At 40.4% G+C, this 20,354-nt stretch overlaps 3 protein-coding genes across 4 annotated transcripts in view; all 3 read left to right on the top strand.

Annotated features, from left to right (window-relative positions):
* Nucleotides 1-164: 164 nt before the first annotated feature.
* ovol1a (ovo-like zinc finger 1a) lies at nucleotides 165-5,702 on the top strand. The gene is made up of 4 exons (XM_027003823.2): nucleotides 165-264; nucleotides 3,435-3,673; nucleotides 3,973-4,264; nucleotides 4,500-5,702. The coding sequence occupies exons 1-4, from the start codon at nucleotides 165-167 to the stop codon at nucleotides 4,838-4,840; spliced, it is 972 nt and encodes a 323-aa protein (XP_026859624.2). The 3' UTR covers nucleotides 4,841-5,702.
* Nucleotides 5,703-6,344: 642 nt separating this feature from the next.
* Nucleotides 6,345-13,376, top strand: mus81 (MUS81 structure-specific endonuclease subunit). Its single transcript, XM_027003800.2, has 16 exons — nucleotides 6,345-7,091; nucleotides 7,207-7,336; nucleotides 7,449-7,576; nucleotides 7,663-7,779; nucleotides 8,122-8,202; nucleotides 8,336-8,424; nucleotides 9,859-10,044; nucleotides 10,311-10,463; nucleotides 10,555-10,682; nucleotides 11,072-11,184; nucleotides 11,568-11,687; nucleotides 12,198-12,293; nucleotides 12,432-12,551; nucleotides 12,680-12,783; nucleotides 12,896-12,979; nucleotides 13,195-13,376. The coding sequence occupies exons 1-16, from the start codon at nucleotides 6,948-6,950 to the stop codon at nucleotides 13,259-13,261; spliced, it is 1,860 nt and encodes a 619-aa protein (XP_026859601.2). The 5' UTR covers nucleotides 6,345-6,947; the 3' UTR covers nucleotides 13,262-13,376.
* A 379-nt stretch (nucleotides 13,377-13,755) lies between these two features.
* The window catches only part of LOC113579813 (transmembrane protein 151A), a 27,505-nt gene continuing 20,906 nt past the window's right edge, over nucleotides 13,756-20,354 (top strand). Inside the window, exons 1-2 of one of the 2 annotated variants that reach the window (XM_035519739.1) lie at nucleotides 13,756-13,833; nucleotides 14,063-14,312. In XM_035519739.1, the coding sequence (XP_035375632.1) occupies nucleotides 14,253-14,312 (60 nt within the window). In that variant the 5' untranslated portion in view covers nucleotides 13,756-13,833; nucleotides 14,063-14,252. Of the gene's footprint in view, nucleotides 14,313-20,354 lie in introns of both variants that reach the window. The other variant, XM_035519740.1, reaches the window with a different exon arrangement.

Here is a 20,354-nt window from a genome sequence, read left to right as displayed (position 1 = left end):
AATTTTACATTACTACTTACCTGACGCCATCATACAAGCAAGACTTTTATTTGATTCTTTTTCCTATTTAGTCTGTTTTCAGTCTCGTAAGTAGTTTACCGGTCAGTTCTGCGTACAATAGAAAGCCAGAGAAGCATAGCGGAGAACAACCTGGAGAACAGACCATGCCGCGAGCATTCCTGGTGAAAAAGCCTAGTGTTTCACCCGCTAAGAGAAACTGGAGTGATCTCCCTGACCACGAACGCGGAGACATTTACATACCAGGTGAGAAGACACGATCATGAGCTTACACACCATTTAACTTGAGTAGCCCGAAACACACAGGCTAAACCGAATAACGGTAAACGTGCATCGTGTAATAGATTTTTTCACAAATTAGCATACGAGTCGTTAATATACTAATACAAATTCGTGATCATTTTAAAGCAATTTGGTCAACGAAAGAAAGTAATTCCCTAGAATATACATATTTTTTCCAATCTCGGGAAAACTGTTTTAAGACTATTGTACACATTCAGGCTAACCTTTAATATCCACATTTAATGCGTCGAATTTAATGAGCACAATAACAGTCTGAACATTTCATTATGATCACAATGATCTTTTAAAATGTGTTCCCGAGAGGTAAAGGGACAGAAGGAGCCGTTACAACCCGCTTAGTTGACCTTCAGACCCATTTGGCTTCCATATACACGATGTAAAATTCATTGCAACACATTGTGTTAGACACCGTTTTGCCTACACGAAACATAATGCTTTTAATACCTCCTTACTTACGAGATCTAGGCTAAGGCAATAGCTATGGTGGTGTGATCCACAGGCCAAAGGGATACGCTGCGAGAAGGTTTGCCAACAGCAAAACTCGCTCCATTTGTGATTGCTTAAAAGGTCTGGAAAAGCAGATAGAATTAAACTACGAATGTCAGATAATGTGCTGATTCATCTAACGGAATACGTACAAGACAGCCCTCTTTTTGTGAACCCCTTCCCCTGGACCATTTCCTTCATCACTACAAACAATCAGGCTAATAATTTACTACATCTGGCTGGATTTTAGGGGTGCAATTAGAACTTAATTTCCGACCAGATCCTACACGCATAGCCTACACAACGCAACAACCACCAAAAAGATAGCCACATATTCTTTTCCTCCTTTACAACGCGAAACTCAATAAAATTGTTTAGTATCCTATTATTGTTGTGAACAAAAAATTTAGATTGACTATAACTTTAGGAATAAACCAACTAATTTGATGGCTATTTCTGTAAATTTATATATTATATATATTTGTGTCGTTAAAAATATCAAAGTCGTTCTACGTTGTTTTGCCATCACACTGAAACCAGAGTCCTTGTTGAAACAGATTAATTGTAGTTATCAGGTATTTATGTGGTAAGCTACAGTTAAGTTGTTTCGTGTACCTGTTCTTGTTGTTATCGATTCCGTAACCAACAATCTGTAGTTTCAATTTTGGCCTAATTATAAACGGCCTCGTCCTAAGTAAACGCTTATGACCACGTAGGATGTTCGTTACTTAAACGAACACAATTACAGTAGCCTTATTGCCTGTACTTTCGTTCACATTGTCATATGAGATATTCAGCAAGTTCTTTTCTAAAAACCTAAGTTTAAATTCGTTTTGTAAGAAAACTAATGTTTACTAGAAGTGTCGTCCATGGCTGAGTTAATGAACAGCGAAGGAAATAACGGACTTCGCCGCGCAGTCTGTTTCCCGCTACACCCTTGGCAAACATGGTACAGCCTGTTCACGAGTAAACTCTCCAAGAGTAGGCAAGGTCTACCTTTCACTTTACGTTTGATATTCCCCTTGACAATCTTAGTGGAATACGCTTTTATTTATCGACCTTACCTTGGGCTTTATACCAGGTGTCTTATTTTTTTTTCCATTTAGGCTTTGTTGTGTTTGTCCGAATATTATCTCCCTTTTCACGGCATAATTGACTGAACCCGTAGGCTGTGTCGTCACATGAAATGTGTCAAAGTTGCGAGATAAGACATGAAAACCAGATTTGGAACAATGTGCAATGTAAGCCCATAAAAGGAGTAGGATCTGTGCACAGCCAGCAGGCTACTTGTCTTTTCTCCATATCTTAGTCCTGACTAGCCATATATACCAAACGCTCTGGCTTCACTTAATTTACTTAAATGTGAATATAAATGGGCCTATCAAAACAAAAAGGGAAACGAAAGTGAATTGGTCTGTTCCAGCAACAATATTGGGCTGTTAAAGGGAAAATACACTTATTATATACACTTATCTTATACACTTATAAGAAAAACACTTATTTCTTCTAACTATATTTTATAAAATGAGGTTTAGGTTTCACGCCTATCCACATTTGTTTCCTGTGTTCCACGTTGGCTGCAAACACACATGGTGTGGTTAAGAACAGGGAGGGGTTGGAACACAGCTCAAGATAAATCCAGATAGGTTAAGCAAGAAAAGAAATCAGTGCATCAGCTATAGCAAAATGCTGTAGGATTCTTATATATTTGTTTGTTTATTTGGCCTTTGCTTACATCCCCATAATGCAGGATAACACCCTGAGCTCAAGAGAAGCACAGGAGATGAAAAAATATTGGGAGACATTAAAAACAATATGCCCCATCTGGAGGAACAGAAACCACGAATAGCCAGTGTATACAGAGAAAAGGCCACTCTGTACTGTTGTGTGCTGCACATACCGTTACATAGAGCACACAAAATTTGCATTATAATTTGCAATTTGTCTGATTATGTTTCACCAGGATCAAGAGGTTCTTTGTGCACTACTTACTGTAAAAAAGTTGTAGGATAGCCAGAGTGGCAGGACATTATTATTATTATTATTATTATTTAATAGATCATTGAAAATTGGGATGTTAGAAAACATGATACTTTACTGGAGTCTTGTTTGCAGCCTTTGTTGTGTTGTATGCACACTTGTATAAAGAGAGCATAAGCCTGTGTCTCTAGCCTGGCTGGTAAGACTGGTACTGCCGTAATAGGAGTGGCTGACTTCAGTCCAGGACAATACATACACACACGCACGCACGCATGCACACGCAGACACACACGCAGAGAGAAACATACGCCTGCCTCCCACCCACTCACACACACCTTCCCCGGAGGCACAACTGTCCCCAGTCTCCTGAGAGCCACATGTAACATCCAGTTTCTAATAATATTCACATTCTTCATCACCGCCTATGGCAGTATATGGGTGGTCTGGAAGTTGTAACCCTAACTGTGGAAGAGAAACATGAATTGTTGACAGGTCAAAAAAGAAAGCAAAAATTTGAAGTAAAATTTGGTTGAGAAAATAGTGAGGTGTGCTGCTAACGAAGATAATGATATTTTGCCACCACTCCTCTCAAATGATTCAACTGATACTCATATATTTGCTCTTGATGTCTTTATTTTCTCCTTCAGTGTCCATGACCCCTCCAGCTCTTTGGGAGGAGACAGAAGCCAGTACAGCTGAAGTGGCCCTGTGCCTGTCCACGCGTAAAGAACATACCTTATGCACACATAGATATCCACAGGACCCCCATGCCATGGTTTCTACTGCCGAACTTCCATCCTCTACTGCTCTGGGACAGCACCACAGCCCAGAGATAGAGCGCATCAGAAGTTCACAGAGCAGCACATATGTCCGCTCCAAGATCAAGGTGAGGCCTTTTCAGTAATGTGCAATTCATTAGTTACTATTTTAGCCTTAATGCTCTCCAGGTAAAAACTGGTTAGAGCTGCATTGTTTCAGTGGTAATCATCTACCTATTTTGACAGACCTCTGGTTCATGGTGATTTCAAAGTAATTTTAACTGATAGAAAAATGGTGATTTTTTAACTGAAATATTTTGGACGTTCAGGCTATTCAGCAACGGTTCAAGTTGGAAAGAAATACGAGTCATTTAACAAAATATCTGATCTTCCTTCATATATCTTCCTTTCCTTTTTATATTTACAGGTTACCACTGGAGAACCTCCTGCTGAGGTGCCACCTCTCATGCCATGTGTGACTACTGGTCCTCCAGTCATCATGGCAAACTTATGCCCCACACCCAGCATTCTGACATCTTTAGCATCTGCAGCGGGTGGAAGCTATGTTTGTCAGGTGTGCCAGAAGGTATTTCAGTTTCAGCGAATGCTCAATAGACACCTAAAGTGCCACAGTGAACAGAAAAGGCACCTGTGCAATTTCTGCGGCAAGGGCTTTAATGACACCTTCGATCTCAAGAGGCATGTACGCACGCACACAGGTATGTGAGCATAAAAGATTTTGCTGGTAGAATTACTTTTCGTGGGTAGTGAACCAAACAAGTATTGATCAGATTTATTTACAGAGTTGTGTAGAAATGTATGTATACTGGATTTAGGTAAAGTTATAGTTTCATTGCTTTTGGTCCTACTTTAAGACTGCAGGTCAAAGCTCTGTGTCTACTGAATACATACTACACAGAGATCCTTAAACATATATGTCTCTCTCTCTCCAAGGTGTTCGTCCATACAAATGTGATTTATGTGAAAAAGCCTTCACGCAGCGCTGCTCTCTGGAATCCCACATGAAGAAGATCCACGGTGTGACACAACAGTATGCCTACAAAGAACGGCGCACTAAACTCTATGTTTGCGAGGAGTGTGGGCACACAGCCTCCACCCAGGACGCCTTGCTCCGTCACCTCCACACTCAGCATCCAAACAGTGCCTTCTTGCGGGCCAAGGGGGCACGCAGGCAGTCAGGAGCAGCAGGCATGAGTGGATGCGAGGAGAGCTCCCTGCCTGGGTCCCCTCTGTCACAGAATAGTGATGACACAGCAGGGTCAGGAGGAAGGTAGAAGGATTTGTGTGTTGGCAAGTAAGGGAAGCAAAATGAAGAATTTGCACACCGTTCATGCTACTATGACAGCTGTTTCACATATATAAAGATGAAGAAGGAAAAATAGAGGGGGAAACTTGGTTACACTGAAATTATAACTGCAATAAGTTTTATTCCGTGCCATGATATATTAGATGAACTGGTTAATGTGCCTTAAGCACTAATCATAGATTCACTCACAGTTTACACTACAGCTATTGATGAGGGCTGGGTCTTCCCTTTGAAATTGGTAATAATTATGCACTAGTTCAGTTTACATTAAGGCATTTTCTAATACTGAAAGTGATAAGAATGTAACACTACTTTATGTAAATACAATAAATCCTATATGGTGTTTTGGCTCAGGGCAGACATTTTTACATTAAAGTGCTCAAGTTTAAAAAATTACAACAGTGCCTTATTTTCTTAGTTTTTTTGATGGGGGGGGGTACTAAAGAAGAAAAGAATGTTTGTCAAAGATTATTGTTTGTAATATATACTGATAGATGTTTAGTAAATATAGATTTATATTTATCATGCTGGTTTGTAATATTTCCGGGGTGGAGTTTATCATTTATCCCAGATTTTCTACGTTTATATTAACAATTAATACGTATTATTCATTGTGGACATTATTTTCACATTTTAGACATACCTTAGGAGCCTCAAGGGTAACTGGCAATGTTCACTTCACACATATACAAATGGCATACAATTAATATGTGATTTGATATCTAACAGCCGCTACTGACAAACAAGCCATTCAATGTGTGCTGATATTCAAGCGTAATAGTTTAAACAGAAGCAGATTATCGATTTTGTGGAAGAGTGTATAACGTTGTATTTTATTACTGATCTTTTTTTTTATGAATGTGCATTCTCTTACACAATAAATGTTTATTTCATGTCACGTATTACTCATTGCGTACATGGACCGTGAGCATCGTAAGATATCTTGGTTGACAAGTTGAGTTACAAATTCAAATTCTTTCAGCTCTTTGATTTTTTTCCCCCCCAGAAAATCAGAAAGTGTTGTGAGCAGCGAGAGACGGGGAGCGTGGGTATGAGCGAGTCAGTGGGTGGATGTCGTGTGCGCACGCAGCAGATTCCAGATCCTTGTTGGGTCTTGTTGCTGGAATTCACAAGCAGCCTCATTGCAGGGCTCCTGGATGTTAACGGTTTAGGTGTTTTTCGTTAGGCCCGTTATATGTAATATTTATTAATTTAGAAAGAAGACCACGTTCTTGCTATGCACAGGGTCTAGATCTATTGAGGGTTTAAACATATGATAGACCATGCAGTAACCAAGCGATTACTACAACGTCCTCAGACTAGGAAGCACTGGTACGTTTTAATTGTAAACTAACATAATTGTGCACCATGCCTGGTCCACGCAAAATCTAATTTCGTGCCGCAATGTTTTTATTCCATCAGGCCTGAGAGTGGCGCTGCCTGCGCTGCGCGCTTAATTAGGATACATTGTCGCGAGGCTGAAGACACGTATACGTCTATTTTCAAACACACCGGCGGGGAAAAGACCACGTTCAGCCTGCCACATTCAGACGACGTCCGTAACGCGCTACAGCGTAGCCAATGTAGTAGCCTGACATTCTTTTACTCTCCCTTTGAGAAGGGAGACGTTAATGTGAGCAACAGTTCGGACGTTAATCTAAGATGGCCAACCGCTTTGTTGTGTTGCCAATTTAGCTTAGCTAGCTAAGCTAACTATTTAATAAACTATGTTAGCTAGCTGCCATAGGCAGAGTGGGACAAGCAGTGTCATGTAAAAACACTGGGCGGACATACTAATGTAACGTTAGCACCGCAATAGCCAAAGGTTCCCATTATACTAAAATACACTCGCTTGCTTCTAAGATAATAATAATAATAGTTCGGTAGCAAGCTAGATGGCTAAATAAGAGACGTGGAGACAGAAAATGTAGCGGTCAGCTACATTGGCACCAATACAGTCTGCGTTTGCCTTGTTCAGTTTTGAATTGGTAGCGTTATCTTATCACCTTCAAGATGTAGCTACGCATCTGTGTCTTACCTCGTGTAGTGGCTAGGGTCGGTTACTGGATTTTAATATGCCGTCGGAGCAGGGGCCGGTGCGCCTAGGTCGGAAAAGACCGTTAACCCCTTGCCCCAACCCTCTTTTCCTTCAGTGGTTAACTGAGATGCGTGATCACGCCAAAGAGAAGGGGCTGAAAACGCAGTATGTGTATCAAAAGGTGAACTATGTTCTTTCATAATCAGATGGTGGATTTTGTGGATAATATGACCAGAGTAGTCTAGTTTGATGCAGCCTTACGCCTGCCGAACAATACGTTCTGCTTTTTCTTTAAGGCTATTAACTCTTTGAAGAAGTACCCTCTTCCACTGAAAAACGGCAAAGAGGCAAAGATCCTACAGAATTTTGGAGATGGTATTTGTAAGATCCTGGATGAAAGGCTTCAGAACCACTACAGAGAAAACGGTAAATTGACGAGATACGGGTGCTAAGGAGTACAGTTTGTCCTTCTGGAGATTTAAATGTAAAGGCCGTAGTGCCACAAACTTATGTTTATATTCCTTTTGTTATTTTACAGATGTCCACGCTGATGTTCATTCCCTTTCAAGTGGTTTTACTACAAATCAGCCCCACGGCAACCTGCACCCTGACAAATCTGCATCACATTCTTCGAAGGAACCTTTGGGAATAAGTGAAGGAAGCATGGTAGGTTAAACTATCATTTCAAATAAACACACACTGTGTCTCTCAAATGAGAGGCTTCCGCTGACTGATAAACATTTTCACTGTAGAGGAAAGCAGAAGGTATTATCAGAAAGGAAGGTGGAGTAAAGAAGAAGAGGGAGTATGTACCCCAGAAAAGATCTGGAGCCTATGCTGTTCTGCTCACGTTGTACAGGAACTCACAGGTGAACTATAGACATACATTTATCTGACACTTATCCAAAACAACTTACAATTATGACTGAATACAACTTGAACAGTTGAGGGATCAGGGCCCCAACAGTAGCAACGTGGCAGTGATGGGGCTTGAACTGGCAACCTTCTCATTACGTCAAGTACCTTAGCCACTGAGCTCCTGCTGCCCCCACCAACACTGTACACCTAGCTTTACTAGCAGTATAGTGCACATGGCTAAAGCACCACAAGGAACAAACATGACATGCTTTTACTGATTTATGTATTTTCAGCAAAGTCTATGGATATATAACTAAAGGATATTGCTGTTTATATCTGTCTTTGCTTCTTAGTTACCTGGCAGTAAAGGCTTCATGTTTAAAAACGAACTGCAGAATGAGGCACAGTCCATCTGTGATAAATCCTTCACTGTGGTAAGACTGCTGATTCAACTTTTAAAACATATTATAAACTATAATATACCTACTTTTATGGAAAGGCCTGGTCTCTCCAGAGTTTAGATAATGGTATTTAGCCCAGCTTTTGCATTCTGTTCTTTGTGGGTAGCCTGATCTAGGCAGTAAATACACAGCATGGTCCTCTGTAAGCACCCTTATCCAGAAGAACCTACTCCTGAAGACCCACAGCCCTGCAAGGTAAATCTCACTCAGTATTGCAAAATGCACCTGTTTCAACCTGACTCAAAATTATGTCCTCACATTACTGTGAAATGGTCCAAGACAGAGGTTTCAGAATAATTTTAGAACACCAAATTCATCCAAATAGAGCTGTACAATATGACAATTTACACTATATGGGCAAAAGTAATGGGACATGCTATTTTAAATCCATAGGTATTAATATAGAGTTGATCCTCCTTTGCAGCTATAACATGCATGTATTTTTTTTTATACTAGATCTGTGGGAATTTTTGCCCATTCATCCAAAAGAGCATTTGTGAGGTCAGACACTGATGATGGGTACAAGAGCCTGCCTTACAGTCTCCATTTTAGTTAATCTCAAAAGTGATCAGTGGGGTTGAGGTCAGGGATCTGTGCTGGCCAGTCAAGCTCAAACTGAAAAGGGCCTTCCCCAAACTGTACCCACAAAGTCAAAACTATACGATTTTCCGAAATGTCTTGGTATGCTGAAGTATTAAGATTACCTTTCACTGGACCTGAAGAGCCTAGGTCAACTTCTGTAAAACCACCCCCTAGCATTATCCCTCCTCCACCAACCTTTATAGTTGGCACAATGCCGTCAGGCAGGTAACCTTTTCCTGGCATTTACCAAACCCACACCCCTCCATCAGACTGCCAGAGAGAATTGTGATTCATCACGCTGCAGAATACATTTCCACTGCTCCAGAGTCCAGTGGCAGCATTCTTTACACCACTCCATCCGGCACTTGGCATTATGCCTGGTGATGTAAGGCTTGCTTGCAGCTGCTCGGCCATGGAAACCTATGACATGAAACTCCTGGCACACGGTTTTTGTGCTGATGTTAATGCAAGAGGAGGTTCAGAACTCTGCAGTTATTGAATGAAAAGAGCTTTAGCAACTTTTATGCACTATGTGCCTTGACACTTAGCGAACCCGCTCTGTAACTTCATATCATCTGCCACTTCATAGTTGAGGTTCCTAAACACTCCCACTTTTCAATAAGATCACTCACAGTTGATCTTGGAATATCTAGGAGGGAAGACGTTTCACAAATTTATTTATTTATTTATTTTTATTTTTTTTTTGGAGAACAACCCATTCTTTCACAAAAGTTTTTAAAGGCAGACTGCCACGCTAGGTGCTTGATCTTATACACTTGTGGCAATGGGAATGAATGAAACACCTGCACTCAATAATTAAGAGGTGTGTCCCAGAACTTTTGTCAATATAGTATATATCATGTGATAGAAAAAATTCTATTGTTTCATATTAAGCTCTATTGTGTATTTTGTTGTGAAATTGTTTACATTTTGTATTATATAAATAGTTTATTTAAGTAATATGTGTATACTGTCTGCCTTAATGTTTTAATATGAATGCAGGAGCTGATCTGTTTGCATCTCCCTCTTTTCTTGTTTGTTTGTCAGGTATTCATTGACTGAGCTGGGTCTAGCTCTAGCAGAGAGACTGGAGTTTGAAGAAAGAGGGGATGATTGTGGACGAGACAAGGAGAAGGCGACTCTGGCTGAGGAGTCGGGAGATGGACCAGTTACCATTAACCTCACTGTGAATGAGGGGGAATGGGAAGAAGAGGATATAGCTGAAAACAACTGGTGAGAGCGAATGATTAGCAAGTTTATAGATGGAGACAATGCCAGACTAAGAGTTGTGTTTAGAGAAGTAAAGTAACAAAAGATTGTGTCTGAAAGGAGTAAAAAAGGCCATGCTAGGCATTCTGTCAAGACATTTATAAGATGCAGGAAAAAAAACAAGATCAAGATTTTTTTCTCCACTACTTTAATGCCAATCTCCATAGTCTTTCTCATGAGATCTGTTCTTTTGTGCAAAATTAGTTCAAAGTTTTTCTTATTTGCTTCAGTATCCCATCAGAGGAGCCAACTGCAGCCACCACAGTAAACCAGGCAGAAAATGTTCCAACATGCTCAGGTCTTTCCGGAACAGGCAGAGATGGCCACCTTCTCCCTGGCTCTTATGACATTGTGCTGTGTGTTGACTTCATTGAAACTACTGGGTAGGTGGAAGATTTTTCATTGTGCATAATGTGCTTTATTCCAGCTGTGAGTTTCTATTTTGTTGCTCAAGAGATGTCTTTGGCATGGTAGAGGAAACACAGCACGCAAACAAGAGCTGGTTAAAGAGCTGCAGAAGAATGGAGTGATATTTGACATCAGGAAGCTTAATGTGGGAGACTTCCTGTGGATTGCTCGTGAGAAAGTGGAACCTGTTCCAGGTAATCTCTTATGCATTCACTCTTGACTGACTCTCATTTTTAATACCCATAGATGTTTATATTGTGGTTCATATACTGTATTTAGCCTGGTATGTTACAAACTATCAGAGATTCTGTAGATGATGTTGTTGTTGTTGTTGTTGTTGTTTTTATTAAAGATTTTGTAGCACATTAGTCAATAGAATTACTTTAAGAATACCCTAATATTTAGTGAATATTTCTGCACAAGTGTTAGCAAAAAGATAGGAGTTTCAGAGGGATGCACAGGTGGAGTTACCAGTGCAAATTTTGTCATTGGAGTACTGATGAGCAATATTGCTTGCAATTGTATGTACAGCCTCTGTATAGCATTTTCCTGGAAGTGTGTTAATAGCTGTATTTAAATGAAGGTCAGTTGCGCCCACCTGTGGCAAAAGAGCTGGTCCTCGATTACATCATAGAGAGGAAGAGGATAGATGATCTTTGTGGCAGCATCATGGATGGTCGCTTCAGAGAGCAGAAGGTATAAAATGAGCATATAAATTTTGATATAAACTCAACAGGAATAATGGGTCATAATAGGTTTATATTTGATTACCACAAACCTTGGTAGTGAAGTGAAAGCATGTGTTTGCACTTATACGAAAGGCTCCTAATTCCATCTGTCTCCCAAGTCCACCATTACTGTAGTTCAAGCAGGGTGGAACTAGGAGAAAATATGCATGCAACACTGATACTTGATCAGTGCTACAAGCTGTGACATTTTATTGAGAATGTGTTGAATGGATGCAATAAGGACAAATATTTCGGCATCAGCAAACTTCACTGTGCGTGGCTGCCGGCATAATGATGCTTGCTAGCCCACACAGCAGCAACCAAACAACGTTTGATGGCTTTCTCCGGCAGTTCCGTCTGAAGAGGTGTGGCCTTCGTAAGCCCATCTATCTGGTAGAAGAGTGTGGGTCTGCGGCAGCTCACATGAGTCTACCAGAGAGCACTTTACAGCAAGCTATAGTTAACACACAGGTGTGTACACTCAAATCTAACAGAACTGGCATCACTGACAACACACACACCTGATATTGAAGAACTGTGTATTGTTTTAGTAAACACTCTGTCTTGAACCTTAAATGAAACACAACATACTATAGATATACAGTCACACTCTTCAGTTTGTTTGTCAGTATGCAGTATCTTGTCTACCATTATGTAGTATGTTGTGCAGAACGTGTATCCAGTTTTCCAGGATACAGTATGATGCAAAACTACAATAGTATACTAGAATTGAATATGCACTTTGAAATTTTGAAGTAGGCAATAGAGCTGTTGAGCTGTTTTATCCATTATCAGTCACCCACAAAATTACACAACTATTCAACATTGTTTTTGTTACAAAAATAGTTCTAAATATCACTTAATATCATAATATGCAGATATGTTCATCTGAATTTGAGCAGAGACATATAACCTACACCATTATGCTTTTGGAAAATGAGTGTTTATATTTAGAAGTGTTCATGTGTTTGCACGTTTCAGGTGGTGGATGGCTTCTTTGTAAAGAGAGTTCAAGACGTTAGGGAATCAGCTGCCTACCTCACAGTTATGACCAGACATCTGCAGAAACTTTATCAGGTCATTCTCAGGCAATGCCTGCTTATCAGTACAAGGTGCCTCATTCTCAGTGTAGAACGTGGAGCACTGCTTTCTTTTGATTTGAGCTAGCTTGGGTAGATGGTGGTTTTATCTTGACTGAATAATTTCTCCCCCCAGAACTGCACACTGTTCTGTCGCTCCAGAGAACTGGAGGGAGACATAGAGTGTGACATGGAGAGCCCTCAGTGCTCACTCATCTCCTTCACAGAGTTTAACCATGGAGCTGTGAAAAACAAGGTGTGCAAAGAAAATAGTTTGGAAGTGTAAACTTGATTCACTGCTGGGAGGGCCTTTGTATATAACCATCATTTACTCTTCCCTATGCCCTCCCACTTTTAGCTCAATCTGCCATTCTCCTTTCTCAGTGTCAGACAGTTAGGGAGGTGTTTGCCAGGCAGCTGATGCAAATCAGTGGAATCTCTGGTGATAAAGCAGCTGCCATTTTGGAGCACTACAGTACGGTGAGCAGGTAAGCCTCAGCTGCATCTCAGTGGGCTCTCATTAACCATAGCGCAGCAAGCAGTGCCTGGACATTCTCAATATGACACTGGATGCAACTGTGATGTGTTCACCCCTGTCAGTTTGTTGGATGCATATGCCCAGTGTGTCACAGAAGCAGAGGGAGAAAAGCTCCTCTCCTCCATCAAATATGGTAAACTCAAAAGGTTTGTATCTTGTATTTCTTCCTCACAGGCATTTTATTGAGTGTGCATCATTTGCATCTAAATTTACCTAATTATTGTTTTAATGTTATTTATCTAGTGAATTACTGTCTTGTGGATTTGTAAAGTGTATAGAGCTAAAACCCATATCAAGTTGTAGGATAAATTAAGCACGAGTGCATGGTTTCGTGAATTCTGTTGATGTTTTGCATTTCCAGAAATCTTGGCCCCGTGTTGAGCCGTACTGTATACCAACTCTACTGTACACGTGGACCCTTGTCCTAACTCTAATCACATTATACAAAACTGCAATGCAGTGCACCACATTTGTGTTCTTTATACTCTATTTTTAGAAGATTGATGTTGACAAAATCTGAATAAAATACATGTTTGAATTTAATTTCATTCTTCTGTGATTCTATCGTGGACTAAAATAGACTAGCTAAAGTACTTGGGGCGAGGAGAGTGCTTTGTTGGTTTGCAATATGCTTTATTTTCCTTATGTTTGCAATTTATTGCTTATTGATTTGTCAACTCAGTGTTTAAGCTAATAAAACTTGCTGAGCACTGATGGACTAAATCACACAAACCACATAATTGTAGAGATGCAGAATAGTCTGACAATATCTAAGCACTTGAATTGCAAAGAAACGATTGCGGTAGACAGTTGTTTTGAAAGCACAGGTGCATGACATCGACTTGTATAGTAGGGTGCTTGGGGGGGGGGCCGCTATGTGCCTGCTCATAGGCCGGAGGAAAGCGGAGGGGACTTCTGATGACGTCCTCTGAATCGCCCTTAAGGAGACCAGCAAATCGACAAAAACAAATTCATTACATCCTTAGCGTAACGTGAAAAGGTATGTTTGGACACATAGGGGTTTTGGGTCTTCCGTAGCGATATGTGCATTTCGCATAATATATTTACGTAGCATAAAATGAAAAACCCAGACAAAACGGTCTTATGTCCGCATCTGCAAATTTGGATAATTTCCCATTAGAATAAGTATCCCAATCTAAATGCTGGATGACATGATTGGGAGCAACGGACTAATTCGGAGAAAAACTCTGTTTGCGTATCGTTTGAAGGTACTTGGCAAAAAGCTCGTAAGGGAAGGTGGCTTGTAATGCCATTTCGCTCGAGTTGCCCAGTCGTTAAATTGGATCGAAGCAAGAGACGGATGGGGTGACTTACCCGTAGAGGAGGACCCAGACCCGGGCCACCGGACCGTGCATCCTCCGGGCGGATCCCCACTACGAAGGGGGTCTATCTGGAAAAATGCAGGAGGCGACAGTCGAAAGAGATGAATCTATTCTGAACGGGGCTGGAAGGGAGGAGGTGAGTTGTGTTTTGCCTTTGGTTGGGTCGTTCATGTCGACAGTAAGGGCTGCTTTGTTGATGTATGTCCATGTGTATGTGCTGAATCATAATGAAGACTTTCACTGTCAGAAAGCAGGTTTTAAATTCATTGTTTTGTTGCCATTTAAAATAAACGGAGGCCTAAGACCAGCGCTTCAAATAACACGTAAGGAGGATTAGGTTGTCAAAAACGATGAATGGGGTATAATCGTGTGGTCTGATCCGTGTGTGCCTCTCTCCACCATGACATCTCCCGTCTCCTTTTTATCGCGCTCCTGCATTGCAGTTAGGATTGAAATGCACTGATGTCCACACGGCACATCTTTTTGTTGTCTTGTTTCGTTCGATGCAGAACTCGATCGTTAATTACGAATTATATGCCTGGGTGGAGGGCTTGGAGAGTTACTAATTTGCCCGAAGCGACCGTGAACACTCTTTCAACATCATCTGAAACACCTCGTCGGCTGCGCAACACGACTAACGGTACCGCTCATGTCGCCCTGCATACGCTCGTGCATAGTCTATTCTAAAATGGGCCTAATGAGAGTAAAAAAACTCTTACTTGCGGGTTTGCTTGCATAAACGGCGTGTTGACTGGTTGTAAAAGCCGTATGTTAATTGTAAAGAGTCCTTGGGTTCTGAGAGAGGCGCTGTATAAGTACAACTTTATTCATTCATCCTCATTAACCAAGACGAATATAGCGAAAGCCACGCAGATTATGGCGGTTTGCTTAAAAACTTGTCGATACCGTGGTATGCTGTATGCTGCCACCAACTTTGTTATAGGTCCTGTTAGCGGGACAGAACAATCTGAAGGTGAAATGGGGTAGATGGACTCAGTTTACACAATGAAAAGACTGCTCCTGTGCTTAGGGTCTGGTTCTACGTCACAAGGTAACCTGACCGTCACCCACACACACAAAGCACACTAAAGTGAATTACGTGCAGCGGGGGCTTCTAATACGTCGTTCAGTAAGAGTCGATTTAACCTAAGCATTCAGAGCAGTTTTAAAATTGCCAAGACTCCTAATAAATACCGCACTGTGTGCACAATTATTAGGCAAGAGAGTATGTTGACCATATCATAATTTTTCAACTCCAAGCTGTATAAACTTGAATGCTTATTGGATATAAGCATATCAGGTGATTGTGCTTTTGGTGTAATGAGGGAGGGTGTGGCCTAAGGAGATTAACGCCCTATACCAAGATGTGCATAAGTAGTAGGCAGACTCTTTTCCTCAGGCCAAAAGGACCAACAAAGAGATTTATCTGACTTCGAAAAATCAAAAATTCTAAGAAGTCTTGCAGAGAGATGCAGCACACTTAAAACCATCAAACTTTCTGTTGCAAATCCCTTGCAAACAGGATCGCAAGAAATGTGTTTTGAGAAAAATAAACACAAATTAACTGCCAAAGATTTGATAAGAATCAAACATGAAGCGACCAGGAACCCATTATCCTCCAGTGCTGTCATATTCCAGAACTGCAACCTACCTGGTGTGCCCAGAAGTACAAGGTGTTCAGTACTCAGAGACATGGCCAAGGTAAGGAAGGCTGAAACCTGACCACCACTGAACAAGGCATGTAAGGTGAAACATCAAGACTGGGCCAAGAAATATCTGAAGACAGATTTTTTTTTTTTTCTCAAAGGTTTTAAGGACTGATGAGACAAGAGTGACTCTTGACGGACCAGATGGATGGGGCCGTGGCTGGATAAGTAACAGGCACAGAGCTCCACTTCGGCTCAGACGCCAGCAAGGTGGAGGTAGGGTACTGCTATGGGCTGGTATTATTAAAGAGCTAGTTGGATCTTTTGGGGTTGAAGATGGACTCAAAATCAACTCCCAAACCTACTACCAGTTTTTAGAAGACACTTTCTTCAGTCAGTGGTACAGGAAAAGTCTGCATCTTTCAAGACGACCATGATTTCTATGCAGGACAATGCTCCATCGCACTGAAGTACTCCACTGTGTGGCTAGCCAGTAAAGACCTTAAAGATGAAAAAATAATGGCATGGTCCCTTTCCTCATCTGACCTAAACCCTATTGAGAAATTGTTGGCCCTTCTTAAATGGGAGATTTACAGTGAAGGAAAACAATACAGCTGTCTGAACAATGGCTGGGAGGCTGTGGTTGCTGCTGCACAAAAAGTTGATCGTCAACAGATTAAGAAATGACAGACTCCATGAATGGAAGGCTTATGTCTGTTGTTTGTTTTTGTTTTTTGTTTTTTTAAATGTCAAATGTTTATTTGTACGTTTTGATTTGTTTGTTTGTTATTCTCACTTCTCCCTGATTTCAGCTGTTTCTTTTATGGTTGTCCAGTTTAAAGGGACCCACCTCCAAAAAGCCTATTACCACTACCCCTGCCCCTCGGTCTACTCATTACACTGTTTAAATGCTAAATCAGCCATGATCTGTTGTCATGGGATAATTTTAAATTAATTTTAAGAACCATCTCAGAGAATATATTTGTCACTTTATTTTTATTTTTCATTTACAAAGTAAACAAAGTTAATAAGTTAATGTTGTGTTTTATAGCAAAGGTTTAATGACTATATGAAATGTAAACAGCATGAAGAAATATAATGTTGCCTACAATGTTTTAAATCCCTAGTACTTGGTCCTGACGATTGAACCAAACGTGACCCAGAACTTAGTAGTCACTGAACAATGAGTTTACCTGATGGGTCACTTTATCATTTCTCCTGACTCTTGGGTAGAACACAATTGACATCCATGATGCATGATGCTGTAGCCAATATCTTAACACATAGCTTAACGCATAGAGGATGTACTAGGCCATTAGGTTTTTATTGACATTGCAGTATAGTATAATCCATATTTTGGGGGGAAAAAAAACAAAACAAAAAAATGGGAACATGTTGTTATTTATTTGTCTTTACTCCCTGTTGGCAGTGTTTTTGCTGAGGGGACATGGTTTGCTGTTTAAGACACACTCCCTTTCTCCCTCTCTTTCCCTCTTCTCCTCTTCTTTCCTTTCCTTCTTTTTTTGAGCCTCCTTCTTGTTCCTCTGGACTCTTGTTCTCTGGATGTTCCAGATCAAATCAGGCCGGATCAAAAGAAGACTGTTTTTTCATGCTACATAAAGACTTCAGTTAGACCAGCAAACAAGATTCCAGTCCCAATTTGGAAGCTCCCTGAGTCACACCATTTTAATATGAAGCAGACAGACAACAAAACATATTTTTGCCATCTCTCTCTCTCTCTCTCTCTCTCGCACACACACACACACACACACATACTCTTCTCTATTCTTAGTGTTGTAGTTAATATCCTGTGTTCTGTTATGTCATAATTAACCGACATAAGGTCAAGGAAGGGAAAACATACATGTTTTTGAAGGTTGGTGTATAAACTGAAAGTGTGTTTCTGTTTCAGAAGTCTGTAGATTGTAATCTAGGCACATTAGCTACCTTGTTACAGCAGATTGGGGAGAGAGGGAATGTATATGTGTTGAGCAGGAGTTATGCTTTGAGACCCAGGAAGTTCACAGAGCTTCATGCTGGTAATCCTTTATATTGCTGCATACTGCACATAAAGATAGACGACAACCACAGGGCATTGGGATTGTGCTGGGACGTGTGTGTGTGTGTGTGTGTGTGTGTGTGTGTGTGTGTCAGTCAGTCATGGTATGGATACATTCCTCAGAGATTTTGGGTCAGTATGATGGCATCATGCAGTTGCTGCATATTTGTTGGCTGCACATTCATGATGCAAATCTCCCATCTCGCCACGTCCCAAAGGTGCTCTATTTGATTAAGATCTGCTGACTCTGAAGCCTTCTTGTGTACAGTGAACTCATTGTCATGTCCAAGAAAACAGTTTGAAATGATTTGAGCGTTGTGACATGGTGCATTATGCTGCTGGAATTAGCCATCAGAAGATATAGGTACACTGTGGTCAGCAACAATAATAAGTTTGGTTTTCTACTAATGTAGACTATTTGCTTCAAGGTTCAGAATGTTCAGAGATGCTCTTCTGCATACATCAGTTGTAATGAGTGGTTATTTGAGTTATTCTTGCCTTTCTCTCAGCTCCGTTTGGCCATTCTTCTCGGACCTCTGGCATCAACAAGGCATTTTCAGCCAGACAACTGCCAATCACTGGATATTTTCTGTTTTTCAGACCGTACTCTGTAAACCACTTTGTAGACTTTGGTTGTGTATGGAAATCCCAGTACATCAGCAGTTTGTGTACTCAGACCAGCCCGTCTTGGACCAACAACCATGTGATGTTCAAAGTCACTTAAATTCTGATGCTAAGTTTGAACTTCAGCATGTCATCTTGACCATGTCTGCATCTCTAAAAGCATCGAGTTTCTGCCATGTGATTTGGCTGATTAGATATTTGCATTAACGAACAGTTGAACAGGTGTATCTAATAAAGTGGTTGGTGAGTGTACATAAGTGTGTATATATGATGACAGAGGTGGCTAATGGAAGACAACCCTACCAATAGCTGCAATAGGTAGGACTGAAGTACAGCACAGAGGCACTAATCATGGCAGTACAAGACCAAGCACTAAACACTAAGTCTGTCAAAGGTGGGGTGTATCACACCAAACCATGCCCAAGTTGCACACTGTGCTAGTGCATATGAATTGGACACCACTGGGTCCAAATGGGAGAAGCCACAGTGAGTGGAGGAAAGCAACAATGCCAAGATTCTGTGGGACCTCCAGCTCCAGACATAGTGGAACCAACCAGACATCTTCATACATAATCTGCAGAAAACAGTGATGGTAATAGATGTGGCAAGTGATTGAAACATCCAAAAGAACGAATATGAAAAGTTGGAAAAATACCAGGGTTGTCCAAGTGGGTATAGGGGCACTTGGGGCTTTGACCTGTACACTGGAGAAATGGCTCCAGTATATTCCAGAAATTACATCAGTTTCAGTCCAGAAGAACAAAATCCTAGAAACAGCAAAAATATTTTGCAGCACCCGCCAAGGCCATTGGTAGAAAGCCAGAGTGTGAGGAAAAAGATATGGCCTGCTGGAACATATACTATATAATAAATATGTGAGCCAAATGCACATTTGCATTTCGTGAATCTAATGGGGGGTAGGGGAAGGCTCTCACACTGCATAAACACATGAATGCATGTCACCTGTACTAATGTTAGACCTGTATACTACTCGCAAAGTGAAAAGAAAAAGTTACAATGTTTATCTGTATTGTATGCCTCAAAGAGATCAGAGGTTGCTGCTTCTTCTTATATATATATATATATATATATATATATATATATATATATATATATATATATATATATATATATATATATATGTGTGTGTAGCTTCTTCTTGGAGTGTAACTGTCAAACAAGCATTGTAAATCTAGGTTACCAAGTTACCTTAGATCTTAGTTTTTACACTTTTTTTTTTACCTTAGACTTTTTACACTTTTGTTGCCTTGTTAACTTCAGTAGCTTATATATTGTTTCAAGTTTGTGCAGTAAGGGAACTAAGAATGTGATAGTGTATCCAGAGTTATGTAACATATTAAACCATTTAGAATGCACTTCTAGATCCAGTAGGGTTCAGTAGTAACTGAAGTGAGATCATGAAATTGCTCAGTTTTACATTAAAGCTGAAAATGATTGGCATTTGTAAGTGTAGTTAACATGTAGTGAACATGGTAGTCAAGATTGAATGTGGGCAGTTACATTAAAGGAAGGAGCAGCAGTGGGCCATGTTTTAGGATATGTAAAGTATTTAATGTGGATATGGTGTATAGTCACTACAATGACTATTTTTTATTGTTTTATTATTATCATTATTATTATTATTATGACCAGCTCAAACACAATTTCACCTTTATTTAACCTAGGTAAGGATAGATATAGCCTGGATTGCTGAGCATTCAATACCTTATATAGATTATGTAGTTGGTCATTGACAAGCCTGGAATGTGGCTAATAATTGTTTCTTGATTTATAGTAATAAATCTATGGGGTGTGTGTGTGTGAGAGAGAGAGAGAGAGGCTTAAAATG

This window comes from Electrophorus electricus, chromosome 19 (genome assembly GCF_013358815.1).
Source record: "Electrophorus electricus isolate fEleEle1 chromosome 19, fEleEle1.pri, whole genome shotgun sequence".
NCBI classification, from domain to species: domain Eukaryota; kingdom Metazoa; phylum Chordata; class Actinopteri; order Gymnotiformes; family Gymnotidae; genus Electrophorus; species Electrophorus electricus.
The sequence above is the reverse complement of the archived record's forward strand: the minus strand, read 5'-3'. Positions and strand labels throughout refer to the sequence as shown.

What these genes read in the sequence shown, in the direction of transcription:
- ovol1a (XM_027003823.2), top strand. Translation starts at nt 165, where the DNA reads ATGCCGCGAGCATTCCTGGTGAAAAAGCCTAGTGTTTCACCCGCTAAG. An exon ending in CGGAGACATTTACATACCAG is followed by an intron (nt 265 to 3,434) that starts GTGAGAAGACAC and finishes TTTCTCCTTCAG; the next exon opens with TGTCCATGACCCCTCCAGCT. An exon ending in GCATGTACGCACGCACACAG is followed by an intron (nt 4,265 to 4,499) that starts GTATGTGAGCAT and finishes TCTCTCTCCAAG; the next exon opens with GTGTTCGTCCATACAAATGT.
- mus81 (XM_027003800.2), top strand. Translation starts at nt 6,948, where the DNA reads ATGCCGTCGGAGCAGGGGCCGGTGCGCCTAGGTCGGAAAAGACCGTTA. An exon ending in CGTTGTACAGGAACTCACAG is followed by an intron (nt 7,780 to 8,121) that starts GTGAACTATAGA and finishes TTTGCTTCTTAG; the next exon opens with TTACCTGGCAGTAAAGGCTT. An exon ending in GACTTCATTGAAACTACTGG is followed by an intron (nt 10,464 to 10,554) that starts GTAGGTGGAAGA and finishes TTGGCATGGTAG; the next exon opens with AGGAAACACAGCACGCAAAC.